Source organism: Trichechus manatus, unplaced genomic scaffold (genome assembly GCF_000243295.1).
Source record: "Trichechus manatus latirostris isolate Lorelei unplaced genomic scaffold, TriManLat1.0 scaffold00077, whole genome shotgun sequence".
Classification (NCBI taxonomy): Eukaryota; Metazoa; Chordata; class Mammalia; order Sirenia; family Trichechidae; genus Trichechus; species Trichechus manatus.
In genome coordinates this window covers 12,668,232-12,678,599 of record NW_004444013.1, presented here as the reverse complement: position 1 = coordinate 12,678,599, position 10,368 = coordinate 12,668,232, and the positions used below count along the sequence as shown (strand labels likewise).

General features: G+C 54.7%; 1 protein-coding gene across 1 annotated transcript in view; it reads right to left on the bottom strand.

Annotated features, from left to right (window-relative positions):
- Positions 1 to 10,368, bottom strand: part of TNRC18 (trinucleotide repeat containing 18) — a 119,073-nt gene that overhangs the window by 86,976 nt on the left and 21,729 nt on the right. The window contains 3 exon segments of the mRNA XM_004391392.1: positions 37 to 302; positions 740 to 895; positions 3,572 to 3,727. Of these exon segments, the coding sequence (XP_004391449.1) occupies positions 37 to 302; positions 740 to 895; positions 3,572 to 3,727 (578 nt within the window).

Sequence of the window (10,368 nt, the reverse complement as noted above, 5' to 3'; positions counted from 1 at the left end):
GGAGGGGATGTTTGAGCCGAGCCCTGAAGAGTGAACGGGGCCGCGGTCCGCCCGGGCCTCTTGGGTCAGGTCCACGACGCTGCGTGGCCCCACCGCAGCTGCCTCCTCGCGGGCCCGGGGGTCCTTCTTGCCGAACAGCGGCGGTGGCTCACCGCCGCGGCCCGCCCGCTCCTTGGCTGCTCCTTCCCGCGACAACGAGCCTTTGGCCGGGGCGCCCGAGGAGGCACCGCCTGAGGTCCTCGAGGGGGGCGCGTGGGAGTGCAGGGCGCCTGGCGCCCCCGGGGCGGGCAGGTAGAAGCCGTCTGCGGAGAAGAGCACAGCGTGAGCCCAGGGCAAAAGGGGGCCCTGGGAGGGTGCCGGGTGTCCCAGGGAGCTAGCCAGAGAGGCAAACGAGGGACCCAGACAGCCCACCCTCACAGAGGGCAGGCTCTGGAAAGGGAGGCGGCTTGGCCACCTACGACCTTTCTGAGCCTCCGTTTACTCTTCTGTAAAAGGGGAAGAGGCCACGGTTTGCTTCTCAAGCTGCTCTGAGGCCTAAGGGGGCTAGATAAGATGAACACAAAACTAGAAGGCATGAGAAGGCACTGGAAGGCTGTAGAGAGGGCCCTTGGGATCTGGGGTCTCAGCTAAAGCATCTGGGCAAGGCTCTTAGAAAACAGCTGGGGTACTTCCTGGAATACCAGATAGTGATGGGGACCCCAGAAGACCCCCCAACCCCCACCTTTGTCCCCCTCCCCGCCCCCGCAATCTCATCCCCCTGCCCCCTGACCTTTCTGGGTATCAAAAATGCTGGGCTGGCCCAGCTGGCTGAGGAGGGGGCTCCCACTGCTGGGGGGCTCCAGGTGGTTCAGGTGGAGGTAGGATGGGTAGAGACCGCTGGGCAAGTGGGAGAAGCCTGGAAGAGAGAAGAGAAAACAAGGTGGGCCACCTCATGCCTCCCAGGAGGAGCTCCCTTCCAGCCCTTTCTTTTCCTTAGAAATAAGACTATTTTGGCCGTCGGCCTCCAGGTGGAGTGAGTCCTGAGGCTGAACACCAGCTAGCCTCCCAACTCCAGCACTCCTGGCCTCCCTCCAGTCTGGGCAACCCCCAAGGGCTTGGGTTCTCAAATCCCCCAGGGAAGAGGGTCAGAACAGCTCCAACCAGGAGGAGAATGACGATGGCACCTGGAGCCACACACAGAGCCCGTCAACTCCTTTGCCCTCGTTCTCACTTAAACCTCAAAATGACCCCGAGGGGCAGATCCTCTTAATATCCCAATTTTACAGATGAGAAAACCGAGGCTTCGACGTCCTGACAGGGAACACAACAGAGGGTCCCTGATGGAGCAGTAGAACGATGGGATGCAGAACTCAAATTCTAGTAAGAAGACCAGACTTAATGGTCTGACTGAGACTGGAGGCGCCCTGGAAACCATGGCTCCTGGTCTCTCCATCACCTCAGAACTAAAACAATTTCCGAGGCCAACTCTTCAAACAGGGATTGGACTGGACTGTGGGACATAAAGTGCTACTTGTGAAGAATGTGCCTCTTAGACAAGTAGATATAAGAGACCAAAGGGGCAGCTTCTGTCCAGAGGTGAGAGGGGAAGGCAGAGAGAGTTAGGAGCTGGTTGAATGTTCATAGGGAATCAGGGGCGGAGGGGAGGAGTGTGGTGTCGCAGAATGGGGTGAGCAGTTGGAGTCTCGTAACAATGTATGTTAAAAAAAAAAAATTCTGTATGGGAGACTAACTTGAAATGTAAACCTCATTTAATTACAACAATAAAAAAAAAAAAAAAAAAAAACAGGCTTCGAGAAGCCAACTTGCCCTTCTTGCAGGACAGAGAAGGCAGGGAAGGGTGGCCGCGAAGAGAGAACAAGATGCCTAAGGGAACACACAGAGGGGGAGAGCCCAAGGGGCCACTCTGGAGGGCCCAGAAGGCTGGGTAGAGGAGTTCCACCCAGACCAGGGGGGTGCTGAGGTGCTGGGGGAGGGTCCTGATACTCTGTTGGGGCCTATAAGGACAACTGGAGACCCCTGAGGGCCTTGGGTCCCCCGAGCCCCCAGTGACTCCCTCTGAGGCCAGGGGACAAAGGACCTATCCCTGCCACCCTGGGCCTCTCTTCTCCCACAGCTCCACCGAACAATGACACTGACAACAATAACAACACAATGAGGACTGCCCTGTAACCAGGAGTTTGTTTCATCCTAAACAATCCCAAGGTCAGCCTCCAGCCTCTGCTTTCTCATCTGTAAAATGGAAAGCATGGTGCCTACACCTCAGGCTTGTTAGGACGATAAAGGGCTGAGGGAGGCAGGGCCTGGCACCTCATGTTTGCCACTGAGACTATGACTAGCTAGGACTTGTGGAGAAGAGAGTCTCAGGCAACACAGGGACAGCGCTGCTTTTCCACCCGCGCTGGCTCAAGGGTGAGATGTGGACTGGCCCCAGCCTGGAGGGCGCCTCTAGGCCCACAGTAAATCCCAGCAGAGGCAGGGCGCACCCTAATTCCTGGATTTAGATGCCTTCCCCAAGCAGCCTTGGAGGAGCAGCCTCATGGCCTCCTCTGTACAATGGATGCAATGTAGTAGGAACTGAATGGGCTGTGTAGCTGGAGCACCTCTGTTCCCTCCTGGGCTAAATGCAAAGGAACACGGCCTCGCCCTTCGGTATCTGGGAATCTTAAGCGGGAGGATGCTGGGAGCACTCCGGACAGACTTTGGAAGTGGAAGGCAGCTAGCTCAGAAGGGCCCAGAAAAGCCCTGAGCCAGGGTAGGTGCAACCTCTAAGACCCAGGGAGCACCCACAAGCCACCTGGGAGGCGGGAGGAGGGCCTCCAGTACCCAAGCATCCAATCGTGGGACTTCGATGAGGGTCAGCATCCACTACCCGACAGAGCCCAGGTTGGGAGACGGGCTCAGGGTCTCCCGGCCAATCTCTGCACTGACAAAGGAAACCAAGACTCCAAGAACAGGAGGATTTGCTCTGGTCAGCAGGAGGCCAGGGTTGCAGATCCACCCCCTCCTACCCCCTACTCAGAGGCATCACTGCAGAAGTGCAACAAGGGGACCTAGTGTCCCCAGCACACTGTGCCTACAATGATTAACGAGCCTACTGTGCGCTGGGAGCCAGCAGTGAACAGAATTAGACTCTGCCCTCAGAGCTCACTCTGGTGGGGAATCAGACAGCCTGCAGTCATCACTGATACAGCCATCATCACAAGCAATGGAGTGTGCGGGCGTCTCCTGGAGGAGGGGATGTTTGAGCCGAGCCCTGAAGAGTGAACAGGACCGCCAGGTTGGGGTGGGATGGGGGGCTGCAAGCAGAGGGAACAGCACGTGCAAAGGCCCTGTGGCAAGAGGAAGCACCGTGCAATTGAGGACCAGCAAGTAGGCTGGTGCAGCCATGCCCTGGTGAGCCAGAGTGGACGGCCACAACTGGGCCCAGCGGCCACACTGGAAGGAGCTGGTTCTAGGCAACTGGGGAGGGGAGGAGAGTGGACAGAGCTGAGGCGTGCTGGGGACGTAAACTCGCCGGCACAATGTGGACATCGGCCCAGCCCTCGGCCCGCCCGCCTGGCCCGCTCCTTACCTTCATGGGCATGGGCAGCCCACAGCTGCACCATGGGCAGATTGCTGGGGGTGGGGGAGCGGAAGGAGAGGTCAGAGGGCAGGGGCACCGGGCTGCCATGGGCTGAGGCTGAGGGCCCCATCCCGCCGGCCACAAAGCTGCCCAGGAAGGCCTCGCCTGCGGAGAGAAGGGGGGCCCGTCAGGCAGCCACCGCCCCAGCCCACCGCCCCAAAACCCCCACCTCTCCCCACCTCAGGGAGGCCAAAGAGACCTCCCCTGGCCCAGCAACAGGTCTGGGGCCACTCTGCCAGACCCAGGGCTTGAGACAGCACAGGTAAGACCCAGGGTGGCCAGAGGAAGTCCACACAGCAGACCTGCCCCCGGGGCACCCGGCACCATCAGCAAGAGAGCACTACCATCCCACAGCCCCACAAACCTAGACCCAGGCAGCTGTTCTCCCCATTTGCTGATGAAAAGTCAAGGTTCCGTGGGGGGCAGGGACCTCTAAGGGCAGAGACAGAAAGTGCCTGGTCACATGGACAGTGAATGGGAACCCAGAACCAGACCCAGCAGTGTCGCCAGTGAATTAGAGAATGAAATCAGCGAATGAATAAGAGCAGTGAACATGGCAGGTGGGGAGGGCAGAGGTAGCCCTGTCCCGGGGACTGTCCCGGGAAACGAACACAGTGGCTAACTGCTGCTTAGAATGACAACTGACTTGGGCCTGAATGGAGACCACACCCCACCCGCCATGCCTCATTTGGCCAGGCTCACCCCTCACCTCCCAGAGGCCTCTCACTCCTTGCCTAGGGCGTCTGCCCCGCCCCCGGCACCACACCCCTCAGCCCATGGGGGAAGGCCCTGGCAGACTGCCAAGCAGGGTCTCCAGCTCCAGAGGGGGTCTGGCGAGCCCTGGGCAAGGGACTTTCTTTACCTGGCCTCAGTCTGCTCATCAGCAAAAAGGGAATAACTCCTTCCTCTCTGAATTGTGTTGAGGGAAGGATGTCTAATAATGATAATAATAGCAATAGTAATAATAGTAGCAACAGCCCATTCACCAAAGCTGCAGAGCACTGGGTACAGAGTGACCCACGGGGTCAACACCCACCAGGTGCCAATTTGGGCCACCCCATGTGAGGGGCAGTTCGCAGGTGATACAGAAAGTCAGTGACTTTGCAGAGAGCACGCAGATGATGTGTGGCTCAGAGCTCAGATGGCCCTGGCCCAGCCAACAGGTGGCTTACAGACCCCAGCCAGCCCCCCACACAGGGCCTGCATACAGCAGGCACTCACTGATCACATCCCAGGGGCACAGGAACCCCAGATGTCCAACCAAGCCCCTTGGTGGTACACATGGGGAAACTGAGGCCACAGGGGCAGGGCCTCCACCTTGGTTAGTGTCCCCGAGTAGGGAAGGCAAAGGGCGGAGCAACGGGAGGATGCCCTCTGGCCACATGCCCCCCACCGCCACCCCGTGTCCAGACCCCTTCCGGCCCGGCACCGCCTGGCTCACCCGACTCCAGCGCCAAGCCCTCGGGACCCAGGGCCATGGTGGCCAGTCTGCGCACCCATGCAGTCAGACTGGGGCAGCAGGGCCTCAGGGCCTGCCAGGCCCGGCTTCCTCCTTGGCGGGCGAGCAGCAGGCTCCGGAAGCCGGCAGCCCGAGGTTTGCGCAAGGGCTTACATCAGCGCCAGCTCTTCCTGCCCCAGACCTCGCGGAAGCCCAGTGGCCCCGGCCTGCCCCTGCCAGGGCTTGTGAAACCCACCCACCAGCCCCAGGTCCGCCAGAGCCCGGATGCCACCAACGGCTCCCACCTGCCACAGGGCACAACTGTGCCCAAATCCCACCAGGGCTGGGGTGGGGCCCCAGAGGTGGTTCCCCACAGTACCACGGGCTCTCACTGCTGCCCTCAGGGCCTCAGTCTGCTCCTCTGTCAACTGGGCACAGCATCCCTATCTGCGCCCCCACCCCCCCACTATGAGATAGCAAGAACAATGCAAGTGGCATTTATTTGCATATATTCACTGCCTCCACCCCCTCCCCGAATCACCTAGCAGCCAGAGGGATCATCTCAGAGAAAATTTGTGTAAATTTCCAACTGCTCACAGCCCTGGGGCCTGCCTCCCTTGAGCCTCAAAGCTCCTGCCCCTGCCCCCACCCGTGCCAGCCCCCAGGCTTCCTTCCAGAACCCTCACACTCACTCCCACCTCCAGGCCTCCTTGGGCCTAGAGAAGCTCTCCCGACCACCCAATCCAAGCAAGCCCGAGTCACTGTCTCTATGGCAACTTGGAAATAGAAATTCATCGCTCAATGATAGATTTAATGCCTGTCTTCCCTACAAGGAGGGCCCCGCCTGAGGGCAGGGGCTCTTCCTGGCTCCTCCCCAGCGCCCCCACCTGTCACAGAGGACAGATCCCACATTAGAAATAACTGACCACATGCCTGTTATTCGAATCCCTGCAGGCTGCTGTGGAAAACAGTAGCGGATCCGCAACAAGTTAAACATACCGGTTGCCGTCGAGTCAATTCTGACTCATGGCTAACCCACGTATCCAGAGCAGAACTGTGCTCCATAGGGTTTTCATGGCTGTGACCTTTCAGAAGCAGATCACCAGGCCTTTACTCTGAGGTGCCTCCGGGTGGGTTCTAACCAGCAACTTATCAGTTAGTAGCCAATCACTTGGCCATTTACACCACCCAGGGACTCGGTCAAGTTAAACACAGAATTACCAATAACCCGGCAATATACTCCTAGGCAAATACCCAAGAGAACTGAAAGCAGGGACTCAGACACATGTTCACCAACGTTCACTGCAGCACTGTTCACAATCACCGAAAGGTAGACACAACCCAAGTGCCCATCAACAGATGAATGGATAAACACGGTCTATCCATACAACGGAATATTACTCAGCCATAAAGAGAAACCAAGGCCTGATACCTGCTTTGACATGAATGAAACTTGAAAACATGATACTGAGTGAAAGAAGCCAGACACAGAAGGACAAGCAGCGTCTGATCCCACTTCCATGAAATGTCTAGAATAGGCAAATGTATAGGGACAAAAATTTATTTGTGGTTACCGGGGGCTGGGGGCAGGGAGAATGGGGAGTTACTGCTTAATGGGCACAGAGTTTCTGTTTGGGGTGATGAAAAGTTCTGGAAATGGATAGTGGTGATAGCTGCACAGCATGGTGAATGTAATGCCACTGAATTGTACTCTTAAAAATGATTAAAATGGCAGACTTTGTATTATATATTTTATCATAGTAATTTTTTTCAAGAGAGGGCAGAGCAATACATCTTAGGATTGGGAGAGAAGGTAAGCACAGCCCCCCAGCCCAGGAGCAAACACCCATAGACCATCCACCTGGTCCCACTAGGGGAGTATAGCTGACCTCCCACCCTCACGTCCTCGGAGGTTCCATCTGTGCCTCTTTGCTGAGCCCCCACTGTGATGTTCTCAGGGTCTAGGTGTGCACCCCCCTGGCTCCTCACACCCATCCCTGGGGACACAGCAGGGGCACCCCCAGATCCCCACCAAGGGTGCAGGCCTTGGGACTCTAGGGGGCAGTGACAGTCAAGCCTGGAGCCCTCTGGCCTCACCACGGGCTTTGCTGGAAACCTCAGGCCAGCCTGGGGGGTGGGGGTCTCCCTCCCTCCTACCCTGGCCTGAGCTCAGGGCAGGGCTCCCAAAGACTCACCCCCTCCAAACCTGGCCCCCTGGTGGCTAGAGGACTTCATGCCATCTGTAAAACAGTATCTCACTTGACAAAAAGCCCTGGTGCCTCAATGGTTAAGCTCTCGGTGGTGGTTCAAACTCACCCAGCCTTTCAGCAAGAGAAAGACCTAGCGATCTGCTTCTGTAAAGGCTATAGCCTATTAAATCCTATGGGGCAGTTCTGCTCTGTCACATGCGGTCAGTATGAGTCAGAATTGACTGGACAGCACCTAACAACAACACTCACTTTACACCTTAGAAGCTAAGACCCAGGACGATCAAAACCTAAAACACGGATGTGTAACCATCCTCACTTATTATCATTCCTGATAATCCCTGAACACCTCCTTAACACCCAGCAGGACCTCCTGGCTTCAAGAATCCACTGAATCTTCTCACTAGCCTTATTGTAGCGCTCAGAGCAAACAATGACATTCTAAGATCACATGGGTGGCAGAGCTGGGATCCGAACTCAGGCCAACTCCAGGACCCAGCCGTCTGGCTCTACCTGCCTCCAACAGAAACTGGTCACATGCAACCACACAGCCATGCTCAGAGAATGTTCCCTGCTACACCGCCTGCCAGCCTGAGCAAGCTGGAAACAAGCTCTGTGTCCAGAAGACCGGGAACTGGTCAAAAACAAACACCACACATGGAATCCAGACTTTCTGGAGCTATGGAGGCTGGATAAGCGAACATCTGCCTTGTGAATCGTGCTCTTTTGAGATCTATCTATGTGGGATCAGGAACCCTGGTGGCGCAGCGGTTAAGAGTTCAGCTGCTAACCAAAGGGTCAGTGGTTCGAATCCACCAGCCTCTCCTTGGAAACCCTATGGGACACTTCTAATCTGTCCTATAAGGTCACTGTGAGTTGGAATCAACTCGATGGCAACGGGTTTGGGTTTTTTTGGTTTTATATGGGATCAAGGAACCCTGGTGCCATAGTGGTTAAAGTTTCTCAGCTGCTAACAAAAAGGGTCTGCAGTTCAAACCCACCAGTTGCTCCACGGGAGAAAGATGTGGCAGTTTGCTTCCATAAAGATTACAGCCTTGGAAACCCTATGGGGCAGCTCTACTCTTACAGTGTTGATATGATTCGAAATTCACTCGAAGGCAGTGGGTTTGGTTTTGGTTTGATATGGGATCAAATTAATAATGGCAACTTCAAAGGTTAGAGAGGAAGCTTAGGGAGCAGTGACTTTACGTTAGTGAGGGAGGAACAATTTGGAAAAAGGGGTGAGAATGGCTGCACTACTCAATGAATGTAATCCATGTCATTGAATTGTACACGTAGAAACTTGGATTCGTGTATGTTCTACTGTGCATATTCTCAACAACAAATATAAATCATATTTTAAAAATAAATAAACAAATGACAGATACCAGTACTGTCCAAAAAGGGGTTCTATCATCCGTGTTGCGCAATGCAGCGGCCACAGAGCACAAGGAATGTGGCTGGTGTGGCTGAGGAACAGAATCTTATTTTATTCCATTTTAATTAGTTTAGGTTTAATATCGGAGTCTCTAGGTGATGCAAAGGAGTCCCTGCGTTGCACAATAGGTTCAGCACTCGACTACTAGCCAAAAGGCTGGTGGTTCAAACCCACCCAGAGGGGCCTCAGAAGAAAAGCCTAGTGAGCTACTTCCGAAAGGTCACAGCTTTAAAAACCCTATAGAGCAAGCTCTACTCTGCACACATGGGGTCGACATGAGTCGGAATCCACTTGACAGCAGTTGGTACTGGTGAAGGTGGTACAAACAGTTAATGTGCCAGGCTGCACACCAAAAGGCTGGAAGTTCAAGTCTGCCCAGAAGCACCTCAGAAGAAAGGCCTGGTGATCTACTTCCAAAAAATCAGCCATTGAAAACCCTATGAACATAGTTCTATTTTGACATGTGTGGGGTCAGCAGGAGTCGGAATCCAAACCAAACCCTTTGTCATCGAGTCGATTCCAACTCATAGCGACCCTATAGGACAGAGTAGAAATGCCCCATAGGGCTTCCAAGGAGCAGCTGGTGGATTCGAACTGCAAGGTGCCTTGAAAGAAAGGCCTGGCGATCTGCTTCTGAAAGGTCACAGCCTTGGAAACCTTATGGACTACAGTTCTACTCTGCACACATGGGGTCATCATGAGTGGGGACTGACCTGAAGGCACCTAACAACAACATGTATCTCAACAGACAGTCCAGTATTGCCTCTGCAATGGACAAAGATGCTGTGGATTCTTCTAGAAGCTATGAGATGGGCACTTGATGTATTTGCTGGTGAGAGTAGGGAGGGGGATTTGATGAATTATGGTGAGTATGAAGAATCCAAAAGGGGCCCTGGTGGTGAGATGGCTAAGCACTGGGCTGCAAATAGAAAGATCAGCAGTTCGAACCCACCAGCCCGCTCCATGGGAGAAAAGACCTGGCGATCTGCTCCCTTCTGTAAAGATTACAGCCCAGAAAACTCTAGGGGGGCAGTTCTACTCTGTCCTATAAGGCCACAATGAGCCAGAATTGACTCTACAGCACACAACAACACGAAGGACCCAGAGGATGTTGGATGTTATCACTGTGAACGGGCTAGGCTGGAACATGAAATAAGCCAGTTGCCATTGAGTCGATTCTGACTCATGGTGACTCCATGTATGACAGGGTAGCAATGTGCTCCACAGAGTTTTCAATGGCTGACTTTCCAGAAGTAGACTGCCAGGCTTTTTTCTTCAGAGGCGACACTGTGTGAACTCAAACCTCCAAGTGATCACCTTGCACCACCCAGGGATGTGAAATAGCAGCCTGGGATCCGTTCCTCCCTCCAGATAGGCCAAGCTCCCTCACTGCCTCCTTTTACAGCTGACAGTTGATGACAGAGGCCTTCCCTAATCACCCTAGGTGAAACTGCACCCACTCCACCCCCCACACCCTTTCCTGACTTACTTTTCCCCACAGCACTTCCCACTATCTGTCCTACTATGTAGATTAGTTCTTCTACTATTACCTGTCTCCACCCATAAGCACAGGGCTGGCTGGCTTTTTCTTGAATGGGCCAAATGATACATATTTTAGACCTATTTTGCCTGCTAAAGCAGTCACAGACAGTACTTAACTGAC